General features: G+C 36.4%; 1 protein-coding gene across 4 annotated transcripts in view; it reads left to right on the top strand.

Moving 5' to 3' along the window:
- Positions 1-10,009, top strand: part of GALNT3 (polypeptide N-acetylgalactosaminyltransferase 3) — a 43,806-nt gene extending 33,797 nt beyond the window's left edge. For all 4 annotated transcript variants that reach the window (XM_042949002.1, XM_042949003.1, XM_042949005.1 and 1 more), the window contains 4 exons: positions 1,694-1,825; positions 2,038-2,139; positions 7,664-7,816; positions 8,920-10,009. In XM_042949002.1, coding sequence (XP_042804936.1) covers positions 1,694-1,825; positions 2,038-2,139; positions 7,664-7,816; positions 8,920-9,042 — 510 coding nt within the window. In that variant the 3' untranslated portion in view covers positions 9,043-10,009. The remainder of the gene's footprint in view (positions 1-1,693; positions 1,826-2,037; positions 2,140-7,663; positions 7,817-8,919) is intronic.
- The last annotated feature ends 7,052 nt before the right edge of the window (positions 10,010-17,061 follow it).

Here is a 17,061-nt window from a genome sequence, read left to right as displayed (position 1 = left end):
TAGTTTTTGTAACTGCTTTGGTGTAGTATTTTACCCCAAGAATATGGTTAAGTGGAACCACTTTTAACTGGTTTTAGGTGATGTGATTAACACCTAAATAAAGGTGCTAAGTGGCTCTTTGAACTGGAGATGGAGACAATGTCAGAGTGTGGTAGGAGAATAAACCAGAAGTATCAAGGCTTTTTTATTTCAAGTTCTGGTTCCACAGCTCACTGGAGGGGTTACCTTTGCAAAGCCCTTCTGAGTCTATAAAATGGGATGACACTTCATAAGGTGGTTGAGAGTTGGCCCAACATGAGGTGTGTGCTCAGCCAAGCTTCTCTCTGCTTCCCTGTTTTCAGAGATGAAACACTTGCCTGTCTCCCAGAGTAGCTATGAAATAAAGAAGTAAGTGCTCACAAATGTATGGCACTATTGTTACTGACCCGTCATAGTAAAAGCTGTGCAGAATTGTAATGCTTAAGACATTAGAACCGAGCTCCAACAAGTTCAATATTGGGTGTGGTTCACAAGCTCAACATTTTAAGAACATGCTTCAGTGAATGGCATCCAACCCCCTTTTTAAGAAACAGTGCTGATTTGCAGAGGGTATATATTGAGATTAAAGGGCATCAACATTTTGACTGTCATAAAGAAGGTCTGGTTACCTCTTTCCAGCTTTTCTGTGGTCTCCAGTAACTTCTTGTAACATGCCAGTGGCATGCAAAGTCAGAGCACTACTGGGTTAGATGGCTATCTTTTTATTTAAGGCCACCAGGACAAATTGGGCAGATTGTGTACTTGGCTAAGCAGGCAAGTGGGCGCTAAGTGCTTATCTCCCACAATAGGGCAGGGGAGCCAGTAAACCCCTATTTTTACCACAAGGCAAACAGATCTTGTGATAAAATGAATAAGCTAGTCAGAAATCCTTTAGAGTTTATATTTTTTGCTAAAATCCCTGGTCAAGACATTACAGTTGGCAGAGAAAATATTTTCTTAACTGAAATGATAAGCTTGAGTATTTAAACTTTCTATATAATAGGTACCAAATATAATTTTCCTTTAAAATTTTGCCTATAGACCAAATACCTTTTCAGTTTAATAGTGTTCTTTAAAATTCTTTTCCTAGTCCTTTCACGATAAAGGAAAATAAAATGCAGTTATTAAAAACTTGCCTTTTTCTACTAATACATTATTATGTTTAAGATTTTGTTAGGAGTAAGTAACTCATTTAAAACTAGAAAAAAAATATACTCCCAAGTGTGTTGTCTTTTGTAGTCTTGACTAGAGAAGAGATATAAATTACATTGTATTGGCAACTGTTTCTTTATACCTGATTCCTCACACCTCACTTTACAGATCATTTTTGGGTATAAAATTAGGATCCATTTTGGATGCCCCCACTACCATTTCTTGGCCCACAGCATTTCTCTAGAGACCTTTTGCCCATGGGGGACGTCTGGTACCACAAAGAAAGAATAAAATAGTATTACGTCAGCACCACAGTGGTAACATGACTCTCTTTGAAGGCAGAGACAAGCAGGCAGGCATACTTGTTACCTGAATAAATGGTGGATACTTTAAATTGTATCTTGCATTTTGGCCCAGAATTTTTTTCTTTAAGATCCAAATGTAAACACAAATAGTAGCATTTAAACTACTTTATCAGTGCTGTTTTGATTAAGCATTCTTTTTACTTCTTCTCTTTCTCCAGAAATCATTTGGTGATCTTTCAAAAAGATTTGAAATAAAGCACCGCCTTCAATGTAAAAATTTTACATGGTATCTGAACACTATTTATCCAGAAGCATATGTGCCAGACCTTAATCCTGTTATATCTGGATATGTGAGTGTTTTCATCCTCCTTTTTACTTGGTTTATGCCTTGCCACAAACATTTATGTGGTTCAGTGAAAATTGCTGAAATACTTCCCGGTTTATTGCTTTTGAGATTTTACATTACTATTTATTAATACTACTTCCTGGAATTAACTGAAAAAAATATACAAACCACATAGATTAAAAAAAAAATTCTTATAACTTGAAAATTTCCCTTTAGATTAAAAGCATTGGTCAGCCTTTGTGTCTGGATGTTGGAGAAAATAATCAAGGAGGCAAACCATTAATTTTGTATACATGCCATGGACTCGGGGGAAACCAGGTGAGCACTGCGCTAAAAATCCTCCCTTTTTGTTGGCTCTTACAAATAAGTTGTCAGAAGTCCCTAATCAGCTTTATATTTTGGTATAAATTGGTATTTAAAATGCTTTTAGGTTAATAATGTTTGGCAATTAATATTAAAGTTGTTGCATACTTTGTTTTGACTTTCATTCTGACTCGGAAAACAATTTGAAGTTGCCTACCCATTCAGTAGAAAGGCAAATGAGAAAATAATAGAGTCATGCCATCTGAAATTAAAAAAAAAACCCAGGATCTTGTATGTGGGTCTTTTATGTTTTGGGACTATTGGCAAGGTGCTTTTGCAAAATTATACATAAAGGCTATATTTAACTGCATTTGATAGCAAATTATATTAAATGTGATACCAGAAGAGCAGTATTATAAGTTATTTTTGTGGATCATGATATTATTTCAATACGTTCTTTACAAAAAGGCATGTTATGGGGCACCTGGGTGGCTCAGTCGGTTAAGTGTCCGACTTCGGCTCAGGTCATGATCTCACAGTTCGTGAGTTCGAACCCCACATCGGGCTCTGTGCTGACAGCTTAGAGCCTGGAGCCTGCTTCAAATTCTATGTCTCCCTCTCTCTCTGCTTCTCCCCTGCTCATGCTCTGTCTCTCTCTCCTTCAAAAATAAATTAAAAAAAAAAACATTAAAAAAAAAATTTTTTTTAATAAAAAAAGGCATGTTCTTGATTATCCTTGACTGATGATTTATCTGCTTGTTACCACGCTTTGACTGTTTTAGCAATTAAGACAAATGTCAAGTGTCACTGTTTGGCCTACTATGGGTAGAGAACTTATTAACATACAATTTTAGCATTTAGCTTCTTTGCCTTGCCTTTTACAAGTTAACTCCTGGAAGGATTGAACTCTTCTCATTTGTTAATTCAACAAATTCACTGAGTGACCCCTCCATGCCAGGTATTCTGCTGGGTTCAAGAAATTTAGATTCTGTCTCCCTCAAGAAATCTATATTTCAAAACCAATGGTTACCGTCAGCATGATAAGGTCTGGGATAAACCATTCAGAGTGCTTCCAGAGTATGGGGGAGGGCATCTGAATGAATTAGACTGGGTGCCCATACATTTTCCTTGGAAAGATGACATTTGAAAACGTTTTTCGAAAGGTACATAGCAGTTATGAGATGGCTGGTGGGAGTGAGAACAGGATGGGAAGAATGTGAAGGGGGGTTCTAAGGAGGAGAGCTGGTATGTCTTTCTTCTGTGAATTGCAGGTATTTTGGTGTAGAGTTCAAGATGTGTGTGGAGGATTTTCGTACTATTAAATACTCACAATGTCCTATTTTAAGCGGATGGAACTTTGGTGATGTCAGCTTTAAGAAAGTATCAGTTTATCTCCTGGTCCATCCTCTTCCATGTTTCTTCCTAGTCATTAACCTCAGCTTACTCTAGTTCTAATCCCTTCTCATCAAACCAACTAATCTACTGAGGGTAGAGAACACAGAAGCCCAGAAGCCATAGCTAGTGATTGAGATATAATTATAGAATGTGATGGAGATTCACATACACACATACACACAGGTATAGACACATGCATATATACCTATACACACATATATCTACATATGTGCATATATATATATATATATATATATATATATATTATACACACACACACACACGTTTTAAAATAACATTGCCTTCTATATATTAGAAGAAAAATAAATAATTGTATTTTTTTTTGGAAATAATACTGAACCATGCTAGTTAAAATTAAGTTTTTGGACAATAAGAAGTATTTAGTCATTTGTAAAAACCTTATCACTAAATGTAAATACTTACAAATTTTCCTAAGCTTCCTCTACCATTACATTTATTTTATCATGAGTTGAAAATATCTTATACATTGTTTATCTGTTTTTCTCTTGTCCTTGCCATAAAGATGTTTTTATAGTCTTTTCTCTGAAATAACTTGTAAATTATAAATACAGTATAGATGTCTTTTAAAAATTTAGATGGAAGGCATGGTGCCTGGGTGGCTCAGTTGGTTAAGCATAAGACTCTTGACCATGATCTCACAGTTTCCCAAGTTGAGCCTCACATTGGGCTCTGCACTGGCAGCACAGAGCCTATTTGGGTTTCTTTCTGTCCCTCTCTCTGCCTCTCCCCCACTCATACTGTCTCTGTCTCTCAGAATAAATAATCTTAACAAAATAAAAATAAATTAAAAAATAATAAAACTCGGGGGATGGAGAAGTAGTTCACATGTTCTTTCAATAAATATTTGTTTAGAGCCTGTAATGTAACTAGCACTGTTGTATTGAAAAATCCTACCTTGTGGAGCTTGTGTTCTTGAAGGAGAAGAAATAAACATATGTAATTTTGGGCATAAAGAAAAATGAAGTGAGGTAGATGGGTGATTTGAATGTGAGGAGCAGGGTGGAGGGGGGATTTGTTTTCAGAGGTTCAGGAAGACCTCTTTGAAAAGGTGATGTTGGAGCAGAGGCCTAAAGGAATTGGAGAGGAACCGTGTTCCAGGAAGGGGGCATCCTGGCAGAAGGGGTGCAAGGCTAGAAGCCAGTGGCAGGTAAATGGAGCGGTCAGCAAGTCAGTGTGGCTGCAGCAGAATGGTCCAGGAAGACAGGGTAGGAAATGAGGTCAGAGACATCGATAAAGGGCCTGGTCATTGAAGGTTTTGCAGACCTCCCCTAGGAACTTGGATTTAGTTCTGAATATGACAGAGGCCATCTGAGAGTTTTGAGGAGAATAATATTTCCTGGTTTCATTTTTTTAAATGTTTATTTGTGTGTGTGTGAGAGAGAGAGAGAAAAAAAAAACCATGCAAGTGGGGGAGGGGCAGAGAGGGGGACAGAGGATCTAACCTGGCTCTGTGCTGACAGCAGTGAGCCCCATGAGCTCACAAACTGTGAGATCATGACCTGAGCCAAAGTTGGATGCTCAACCGGCTGAGCCACCCAGGTGTGGGTCCTGGTTTAAATATTAAGAAGATGACTCTGGTTTCTAGCACTGTACCACAGTGGTCGATTTTATTTTGGTTTCTTTCCTTTAAATTTTAAGTCAAGCATTGCATTTAAACTACATTGCAAATTTTAGTTCCTTTAGTGCTAAGTGTTTTTGATCTGTCATCCAACTTAATCATTTCTTCATGCTCCCTTCTACTATTTTGACCAGATAATGACAATTTTATAACATTAAAACTCCATTATAACAGTATTTGTGTATGCCAAGTAAAAATAAGTAGTTTGAGGGGCGCTTGGGTGGCTCAGTCGGTTGAGCGTCCAACTTTGGCTCAGGTCATGATCTTACAGCTCGTGGGTTCAAGCCCCACGTTGGGCTCTGTGCTGACAGCTCAGAGCCTGGAGCCTGCTAAGGATTCTGTGTCTCCCTCTCTCTCTGCCCCTGTTCCACTCATGCTCTGTCTCTCTCTCTCTCTCTCAAAAATAAATAAACATTCAAAAAAAATAAGTAATTTGATAACGTGACTATATTGATCAAATATACTGGTGCAATAATGCTGTGTAAGTCATTATGGCTTTATAACACGTAATGCTTTGCTGCTGCTACTTTCCACTCCAGGGCATTTGTCCTGGTTCCAAGTTATGTCTCTCCACTATCCCCAGCTAGCTAATTATACATTCTTTTGGTTGCTTAAGTATCTTCAACTCTTTCCTATTCTTTATAACTACCTTTTAATGATTAAAAAATATATAACATGGGTAAACTAAGATACTGGACCAACTTTTCACACCATCTTTGAAATTCTAAGATTTATCTTTCTTGAGGAATGTTAGCCAAAGTACTATTTTCATGATCTATACTCCTTTCAGTGTCTCCATCTGAAGACCTATCAGTTATAAAAATGATGGATATATTTATGGAAGGAGCTAAATTAAGCATGAGGCCAAGATCAGGGGAACTCAAGGTTAATTCAGCTAATGTTTGTGAAGTGCCTAGTCTAATACACATAAAGGGTTTAAAACAGCCCCTGCTTAGCACATAATAAAGGCTCAATAAATATTAGTGCTAAGACTAATCACTTCATTATTAAAAATCCATTATGTTCACTTATTTTATCTTTGGAATGTCAACATTGTGAAGTATTTGATTTGTAATGGATGTTATTATTAGATACACTGCCTGACTTTGGTCTGTGAAGCCAGCTAGCTACACACACAATTCCGATAGAGTGCAATAAAAGTTATTTCTGATATGCCACGGGAACCCTGAAACAGGTGTAATTTTGTTCAGTAGGACAAGTTCAGGGAAACTAAAGAAGCAAAGTAACATTTGAATTGGCTTTTTGAGGCTAAAAAGGAATTAGCTAGGCAGAGAAGGATCCAGAAGGATATTTCAGGCACAGCACAGTAAAGCAGTCTTAGAGTTATGGATGCATATGCTCTGCGTTGGTAGAATTGTGCGGAAAGAATATAGCATACAGTTCAGGCATTGGTTGATATAAGATTGAAAATGGAAGAATTCACGTACCAGTTAAGAAGTGTAGACTTCTCTTAGCAACATTAGTGACTCACTCAAGTAAGGGAGGTAGGAGATTGAATCAGTGTTATGAAAGACTGGCAGCAGGGTGAATTGGATTATGGGGGCAGAGACTGCAGGTCTCTGGAGGTATTACAGTAAAGATTCTGAGTGCCTGAATAAGAGAAGTGATGTACCAAGGAAAGTGGGATGGTGACGTCTGAGAAGGAAATTTGGTAGAGCTAAGAAGCTATATAACTGGACATATGGGGAGAGAGAAACATCAATCCTAGTAATAACAGCTAAAATGAATTAAAAGCTTACCATGTACCAGTTATTGTTCTGAGTGTTTTACACTTATTATCCCTTTTATCCTCATAACACTGTAGGGTAGGAACTATTAAATTACCCATTTTAGGGGTGCCTGGGTGGCTCAGTCAGCTAGGTGTCTGACTCTTGATTTGGGTTCAGGTGATGATCTCAGAATCGTGAGATTGAGCCCTGTGTCAGGCTCCATGCTGAGTGTGAAGCCTGCTTGGGATTCTCTCTCTCTCTGTCTCTCTGTCTCTCTCTCTCTCTCAAAACGAAAAAAGAAAAAATATAAATAAATTACCCATTTTACAGGCAAGGAAACTGAGACATGGAGAATTGTTCCTAATGTAAATGAAAATGCCATTAATTGAGAGGAATAAGAGAAAAGGAACACTTTGCAGAGAGGAAGAGGCAATTAATATGCTTGCTAGAAGTTTCCAGATCCTTTTCCATGCTGTACCAGTCCTAGCTAGCCTCCATCCCACCTGATAACCTCCTATTTCTGACATGAGAGGAAGACAATACATTCTTAAGTAACTACCTATTGCTGATACGCTGGAAAAGCATTTAGCATCTTCTGTCATAAAAGCTCAGCTTATGTTTCTAATGCCTACTTTTATTGCATTATTTTGTTCAGTACACATGACTTCATTATTCAGTGATTATTATTATTACTATTGGACCATTATTTTGCAACTGAGGATACAAGTCAGTAATAGCATTCTTCTTTTCACAGTATTTTGAATACTCGGCTCAACGTGAAATTCGCCATAACATCCAGAAGGAATTATGTCTTCATGCTGCTCAAGGTCTTGTTCAGCTGAGGGCATGTGCCTACAAAGGTCACAAGACAGTGGCCAGTGGAGAACAGATATGGGAGATCCAAAAGGTAACTGAGTGCAATTAATTCACCTCTCCATGTAATTATTTTGATTAGCTCTAATTGCTTATCTGAGAAAATGAATGAAACATAGCATATTAATGTTATCCATCAGAATTTCTCTTTGTTAACTTTGTTATTGTGTATATCTACCAATGTGATAAAGAGAATATATCTAGGAATTAAATACTCTTAGAAGCAAAATAATAGTAAAGTTGCTTAGTGAAGGCATGATTTATACAGATCAACACTTTTGTGAATTATTAATAATAGTTGCCCATATCTGTCTTTTTAAGAGTTTCTTATAAGGCTTCTGACAACAGCCACATTTTTTTTATCCTGACAGAAAGGAAAAAAAATCATTATATTTTCCTCACCTACAGTAATTAATTCTTTTCACCTGTTTTAGAACTTTTTTATGAATTTAGAATTGAAAGAATATATAAAATATATTTTCTGTTTTTCTGTTTGTTTTTTTTAATTTTTATTTCTGAGAGGCAGAGAGACAGAGCACAAGTGGGGGAGTGGCAGAGAGAGAGGGAGACACAGAATCAGAAGCAGGCTCCAGGCTCTAGGCTCTGAGCTGTCAGCACAGAGCCCGATGCAGGGCTCGAACTCACAAACTGTGAGATCATGATCTGAGCCGAAGTCGGATGCTCAACCGACTGAGCCACCCAGGTGCCCCTCTGTTTTTGTTTTAAGGCTTAGCTAGAACATAGCAGTTCTTACCTAAAAATTGTTTTGTGCCCTACCAGAACACTATAAGAGACTGGTGTTTATAACATAATATTTTAAAAGAGTTTGTCACTTACGGATATCCCAATGGAATGTTTCTTGTTTGAAAACTTGATTCAGCCCTCACTCTGTCTACATCTCTTTATTTATGTAATACCTTCTGTGAATTGAACAGTAGTGGCATAAATGCCAAAATGCCAAAAACCAACAAGATTTTATGACATAGTTGATCTGAGGAAGATTAAAAGTTAAGAACAATGTACATTTGGTATGTGGGTCTCCCTTTAGCTTCCATGAGATCGTAATGTAGTTTCCATATCTATCAGTTAGCTATGAGTCTTGAAATTTAATGCCTATTGTGTTTCCTTTTATTGTAGGATCAACTTCTATATAATCCATTCTTAAAAATGTGCCTTTCAGCAAATGGAGAGCATCCAAGCTTAGTGTCATGCAATCCGTCAGATCCACTGCAAAAATGGATTTTTAGCCAAAATGATTAAGTGTTCCTTAAAATTAAGGAGTTGAAAAAGAAGATATTCTTTCTCATAAAACTGTGACTAAGCATACACTGTAGTTGTTGAAAATTATGCAAAAGCAGCTAATTATAACTTATTCCAAGTGCATTTTTCTTATTTATATCTTAAAATGTTTATGTAGCACTGCTACAGAAATCTTTTAAGTTTCCATTTCAAAGCACAATAGCTAAGAATACCAAAGACTATTTTGAAATGTTCAGATTTAGAGAAAGAGATGTTTACAGTATGATGAAAATAATTTTCCAAGTAAAGTGATATTTGTGTATTTTGTGCACTTAAAGATATGCATAGCTACATTCACACACTCACAATTTAAAATATTTCTTCTAGTTTTTTGGGGGGAGGGAGAAAGATTTGATACTGTATTTTTTTAACTACATAAAAATGGATCAATGAAGGTCAAGCATTGGCCTTTGTGTACAAACCAGGAAATTTTTATAGATCTAAAATTTATTATATAAAAATGCAGGTAAACTTTTTTGCCTTTTGTTTACTTATCTGTCAAATGTTTCCTTCAACATGAAATTAAGTGAATAAGGAGAATATTTTTGATGCTGCAGTATCTTGGCAAATTTTAAAATATTTTTTAGTCTGAAGACCTCTTGACTTGAAGCACTTAAATATTGCTTAAAAGACATTTCTTAAATAACTATACTGTGTTTTCCCAGAGCAATTAAAAAAAAAACTATGTTACTATCTGTTGAAAAAGTGTCTTTTTCCTTTCTGCTAGTCTTTTTTTCTTACCAAAAGCCACTAACCTTGAATGTTTGTGAAATTGAATTCCAAATGTAGAATACCTGACTCATTTAAAAGCTAAATTTTATTTGGTGCTGATTCAATTATAGATGACCTTTGTAAAGATTTTTCTTCATCAAAAAAACCTCTGTCTATATGGAAAACACAATAAAATGAATCCCTATCACTGTTGTAATTATTTGATTTAAATATCTTTCCTCTTTTGGATAAAATATATAATTCATATTGGATGGGGGAAGGCATGAATTTTGTATATTTAATTTCTAAGTACCTATCGTAGAGCCATCAGATATTTTTAAGGAATACTCAAATATTTCATGGTAATCGTATAAAAAATGGGGAATGGAGAAGATTCTATGTTAGATATTTCGAACATTTTGTACTAATTTCTGATAACTTTCCTTGAGCATCTGATAGAGTAATTTTTTTAAAAAAAAATGTGATGCCTGCTTAGGAGATTTAACACTTTTTTTTCCCTTTCAGTCATTTTATATAGAGATCTCCTATGTTCTTATTTAAGAAGTAAAGTATGATTGGCTGCGTATTTTAAGCCTTACTGAGCCTCAATTGTACAAAAGAAAATGTTTTAAAATTATTGGTCCCATCACCTCATTGTAACTTTGAACTTACATTAAAAGACCTGCATTCTTTAATGTATTACAATGGCAACTTATATTTCAATTCAACTATTTATCATGTATCTAACTTTGTACCCAAAGTTAAGGTAGGCAGAATGAATCTTATGTTGCCTTTGAGCTTAGATCTTGTGGAGCAGAAAGACAGACAAATAATTTTGAAATAGCATAGTGACATTGTTACTTATATTTCATGATGTGACAGCTTGCCATTCATATCTGATATTTCTTTAAAAAGTAAAAGTATTTTTATTACTGTAGCTAAATACAACTAATATGTGTTGTGAAATACACACTGATGCCCACTTAAATGCACAATTTCTCAATTTGTTATTCTAGAGTAAGAAATACTGCTCTTATTTTGTTATATCTCACAAAACAAATCTGAAATTAAAAAAAAAAAATCTGAGTGCACTCTGTGTATTAGTCATGTGTTGTCATGTCAAGACTCACCCAAAATCTATTTAGTTGATTTTATTATGACTGTATTAAATGCATCAAAGGAGAGTCCTTCTTACCTAATTTGGAAGCCTTAGACTATTGTTCAGGTGTCACATAACTAATTTCATTAGGGATTTACCCTTCAAGACAGAGGTAGTTGCTTTTAAAAGTCTCAGTTTTGAAACAGTGGTAACAAGCATTTATTTATGGAGTCTGGTTGCCATCTACCTGAGAGATTTGAATATACACAAGTGTGAAATCATGGAGCTTTTGTTCAGTTTCAAGTGACCATGGCAAATGGTATAGTTGCTTTACAAAACCTGGCATGCTGCCTTTTTTCCAGAGGACCAAGTCCCAAGAACTCTACACCCTGGCCAAACCTGCCAGGGTTAACCTGTTGGGTGGGCTGACTTACAAATGGATGTGACCAGCCACAAGAGAAAATAAGCAATATAGTAAACTTGCCTATTACTACAATCAATAACGATGAATTTTTAAGACACTAGATTGCCAGAGAATTGGCCTTACTGTTGATAGGCAGTTTAATTATAAACACTGTGTACACCATCCGAAAATACATGGAATTATTTCTAAGAAAACAAGATTGAATGGGAAAACTAAAAAATAATAAAATTATTTTAAAAATGCTGCTACATTATGTTTGGATGAGAATTAGAGAAAACAAAAATCTCTGAAGAGTCTACTCAAATTGCTTCCAATTTACTTTTGAAAAAACAAAACAAAGTATCTTCAAATGGTGCGTTTTTAGTGTGGTTTGTGCATGAAAGATGTTGCATAATTCTCATAAGCCAGTTCATACTCAAATAAAAGGCCTTGGCCTTACAATGGAATGTTTGTGAAGAAATTAATATACACAAAAGGCCTTACAATAGAATGTTTGTGAAGAAACTAATATGCATACAAATGTAGGAATGAACGTATGTGTTTTAAATTAAAAATATTTGATACATATCTTTTTTATGGTCTTCTATTTTAACTACATTTTTCAAATTATCCATCACTTATCAGTCTAACTGCATTGGAGAAGAGTTTTTTTCCTGCACACATATGTAGAACTATTGCTCTCTAATATTCAACAATATTTAGGAATTGTTTTGTGTGTTTATGTGATTGTAGTAGGCACCAGGGACTAATGATACACAAAATGGTCCCTATCTTCAAGAAGTTTACAGGCTAGAAATGAGGTATTGTACCAATGATATTTTGGAGAGAAACTTTGATAGGGATTGCATTGAATATGTAGATTGCTTTGGGTAGTATCAACATTTTAACAATATTTGTTCTTCCAATCCATGAGCATGGAATATTTTTCCATTTTTTTGTGTGTCTTCTTCAATTCTTTCATAAGGTTTCTATAGTTTTCAGTGTATATATTTTTCACCTCTTTGGTTAGCTTTATTCCTAGGTATTTTATGGGTTTTGGTGCAATTGTAAATGGGATCGATTCCTTGATTTCTCTTTCTGTTACTTCACTAGTGGTGTATAGAAATGCAACCGATTTCTGTACATTGATTTTATATCCTGTGACTTTGCTGAATTCATGTATCAATTCTAGTAGTTTTTGGGTTTTCCACATGGAGTATCACGTCGTATATGAAGAGTGAAGTTTTGACTTCCTCCTTGCCAATTTGGATGCCTTTTATTTCTTTGCGTTGCCTGATTGCTGAGGCCAGGACTTCCAACACTATGTTGATTAACAGTTGTGATAATGGGCATCCCTGTCGTGTTCCTGACCTTAGGGGGAAAGCTCTCAGTTTTTCCCCATTGAGGATGATATTAGCAGTGGGCTTTTCATATATGGCCTTTATGATCTTGTGGTATGTTCCTTCTATCCCTACTTTCTTGAGGGATTTTATCAAGAAAGCATGCTGTCTTTTGTCAAATGCTTTTTCTGCATCTATTGAGAGGATCATGTGGTTCTTATCCTTTCTTTTATTAATGTATCACATTGACTGATTTATGGATATTGAACCAGCCCTGCATCCCAGGAATAAATCCCACTTGATCATGGTGAATAATCCTTTTAATGTATTGTTGGATCCAGTTTGCTAGTATTTTGTTGAAAATTTTTACATCCTTGTTCTTCAGGAAAATTGGTCTGTAGTTTTCCTTTTTAGTTGGGTCTTTGGTTTTAGAATCAGGGTAATGCTGGCCTCGTAGAATGAGTTTGGAAGTTTTCCTTCCATTTCTATTTTTTTGAACAGATTCAAAATAGATGTTAACTTTTTAAATGTTTGGTAGAATTCTCCTGGAAAGCCATCCAGCCCTGGACTCTTGTTTATTGGGAGATTTTTGATTACTGATTCAATTTCTTTACTGGTTATGGGTCATTTCAGATTTTCTATTTCTTCCTGTTTCAGTTTTTGTAGTTTGTATGTTTCTAGGAATTTGTCTATTTCTTCCAGGTTGCCAAATTTGTTGGCATGTAATTGCCCATAATATTCTCTTATTATTGTTTTATTTCTACAGTGTTGGTTGTGATCTCTCCTCTTTCATTCTTGGTTTTATTTATTTGGGTCTTTTTTCTTTTTGACCAGCCTGGCTAGGGGTTTATCAGTTTTGTTAATTCTTTCAAAGAATCAGCTCCTGGTTTCATTGATCTGTTCTACTCTTTTTTAAATTTCAATATCATTGATTTCTGCTCTAATCTTTATTATTTCCCTTCTGCTGGCTTTGGGCTTTATTTGCTGTTCTTTTTCCAACTCTTTTAGGTGTAAGGTTAGGTTGTATATTTGAGACTCTTCTTCCTTCTTTAGGAAGGCCTGGATGGCTATATATTTCCTTCTTATGACCTCCTTTGCTGCATCCCGGAGGTTTGGGGCTGTCGTGTTTTTATTTTCATTGGCTTCCATGCACTTTTTAATTTCCTCTTTAATTTCTTGGTTAACCCTTTCATTCTTTTTTTTTTTAACGTTTATTTATTTTTGAGACAGAGAGAGACAGAGCATGAACAGGGGAGGGGCAGAGAGAGAGGGAGACACAGAATCTGAAACAGGTTCTAGGCTCTGAGCTGTCAGCACAGAGCCCGACGCGGGGCTCGAACTCACAGACCGTGAGATCATGACCTGAGCCGAAGTCGGACGCTTAACCAACCAAGCCACCCAGGCGCCCCAACCCTTTCATTCTTTAGTAGGATGTTCTTTAATCTGCAAGTATTCATGGTCTTTCCAAATTTTTTCTTGTTGTTGATTTCAAGTTTCATAGTGTTGTGGTCTGAAAATATATGTCAGGTATGGTCTCAATCTTGTTGTACTTGTTGAGGGCTGATTTGTGTCCCAGTATGTGATCTATTCTGGAGAATGTTCCATGTGCGCTCAAGAAGAATGTGTATTCTACTGCTTTAGGGTGAAATAATCTGAATACACCTGTTAAGTCCATCTGGTCCAGTGTGTCTTTCAAAGCCATTGTTCCCTTGTTGATTTTCTGCTTACATGGTCTGTCCATTGTTGTAAGCGGGGTATTGAAGTCCCCTACCATTATGGCATTATTATCAATGAGTTTCTTTGTGTTTTGATCATTGATTTATATATTTGGGTTCTCCCACATTGGGAGAATAAATATTTACAATTGTTAGATCTTCTTGGTGGATAGACCCCTTAATCATGATACAATGCCCTTCTTCATCTTTTATTAACAGTCTTTTTTTTTTTTTAATCTAGTTTGTCTGATAGAAGTATGGCTACTCCAGCTTACTTCTGATGACCATTGCCATGACAGATGGTTCTCCATCCCCTTACTGTCAATCTGCAGGTGTCTTTAGGCCTAAAATGAGTCTCTTGTAAGCAACATATAGATGGGTCTTATTTTCTTATCCATTCTGTCACCTTATATCTTTTGAGGCTGTATGGCCTCTACCAAATGTACTCTAAGCAGCAGACTGGCTTCTCCCTGTGTGCTATATGGATCTGGATCCATCAGACTCACTGCTTCTGGAGATTTGCCCTACTTTTCATCAGAGCACCACCAGGCACTGAACTCCGAAACTTCAGACTCTGCACTCCACTATTTATAGAATCCTGGTGGCATTGAAACCCTCTCCTTTCTCCCCATCAATGGTTTTGGGAAACAGATTTCTTGTTCAGTCCCCTGCGAGTGTTTTCACTCTTTCCCAGCTACTGTCAGTGTGGAGTGTTTTTCTTGCAAGGTCCCGATGTGCTGCACTCTCTTCCTTTCTTTTTCTCTCTTTTCTCTCTGTGAAAGCAGCTCCCTTCCTCTGTGGCTTTTCTCTTCCCCAGTTTTACCAGTTCACACCTCTGCACTGCATACCTGCCAAGTTCTGTGGCTTTTTGTTACATCACTTTCCTAGGTGTGCAAAAATGGTTTGGTGCTGATCTAGTTGCGTTTCAGGAACGAGACAAGCTCAGGATCTCCATGCTGCTCTGCCATCTTAACTCCTCCCTTCTGGAAATCTTATTATATCAGACTTCTAATATATTGATCTTGTAATATATTTGGAAGGGTCCTTTGCTCACTTTAGTCCATGTCTTTGCCTATTCTATTTCTTAGGGGGTATTCTTGATATATTATTCTAAGCCTTGCATTGAATTTTAAAATTTTTATCATTTATAATTCCCATGAACACATTCTTGTTCTCTGAATGCTTCCTGTATAAGATTTTGTTATACTATATGAATGTAATTTTTTTACTTCATCTTTGTATGGATATTAATGGTAGTTTTTAAAATTTTATTTTAAAGTTTTCATCAATTTGCATAACTGTTTCTTCTGACCTGCAGTTTTTTTCCTATCTGTTTTACTCTCTGAATTTCATAATAGATATTTTCCTCAAATGTCTGGTGTTTCTTGCCTGTTTATCTTTAACAAAGGAATATCGAATGCTTACTGGAAAAATCTGTATATGGAGAGGACTTGTTGACTGTGGTCTTTCTTACAGGGTGACCTGATGGGACTTTTATACTGGGAAACAAAATGACTAGTTAGATTCATAGAGTAGAATCTTCCAATCACCTTTCTGGAGGATGTAAACCTAACTGTCATTGGGAGAAGAGGGCTTTCAATATAAGACTCCTGTCCTCAACTGCACTTGAAGTTCCCTGTTCTAGAGACCCTCCTGTTTTGCACTCTCCAGTGAGTGACTCTCTAGGCTTCCCCTTGGGTATCAGAGAGGATCAAGGGATGGGATGGGTAGAGTCGTATCTAGTCCTCCTCTTCCAACTCCATGTTTCCCCTCACTTCCAGAGGCACCTGGTACCACCAGTGGTTGATCTTCTAGTGGTCTTGCACTGAAAAGAGGATTGATTGCTGCCCTGTTTCCTCCCCTACTAGCTTTGGACTAACCTTTCTCCATTCTGTTGACACTTACTACGAATTGATTTGTTTTGCAAACTCCAAAATTTTGTCGTTGAACCTCCCCTGCTCTTTCTCCCTATGGGTTTATGAATTTTTGTTACATCTTTATTGTCATTTTCATGGAAGTTTGGAAGGGACCAGAGGGTTGAATCTGGTATTCTGAATTAAAAAAAAAAAAAAAGCCTTCATTCATTCTTCAATGACTTCCATCTATCTTCTGTCACTAACAACTTGCAAGTTGCCAAATCCAATATTTCTTTTTCTGTCCTCAAATATGTAAGCTCAGCAGCATTTGAAATGATTGACTACAACCTCAGTTTTGAATTTTTTGAAACTCTTTCCTCTCTGGGCTTCTATGGTCCACAAGCTTCTATCTCCAGCCCTCCTGCTCTTCTCCAGACCATCATCTTTCACACAGAGCAAGATGATCTCTTAACTAATTTCCCTGCTTTTTTTCTCACTCCAGTAGCCGATTTTTTTCACAGCAACTAAAGTTTGCTTTTTAAATAAAAAACACATTGCTCCCCTGCCGTTATACTCTTCCAAGGGCTTCCAGATGTTCTTAGAATAAAAAAAACTGTGCTCCTGGATTCAGCCTACAAGACCCTAGATGATCCAGTTCTTGCCTATTTCTCCTGTCTTGTCTACAACTGCTTTTTCTCTGGCTCATTGCACTCGAGTGAGACACTGCAGTTGTCTCTTCTATTTGTCTCATAAGTTTAGTTTGTTCTTTCTTCAGAGCCTATGTTTTCTTTGGATATTTTTCATAACAGTATTTTTATGTTTCTGATCTCAGCTCAAATGACATATTCTCAGAAAC

The sequence above is a fragment of the Panthera leo genome, chromosome C1 (assembly GCF_018350215.1).
Source record: "Panthera leo isolate Ple1 chromosome C1, P.leo_Ple1_pat1.1, whole genome shotgun sequence".
Lineage (NCBI taxonomy): Eukaryota > Metazoa > Chordata > Mammalia > Carnivora > Felidae > Panthera > Panthera leo.
The sequence above is the reverse complement of the archived record's forward strand: the minus strand, read 5'-3'. Positions and strand labels throughout refer to the sequence as shown.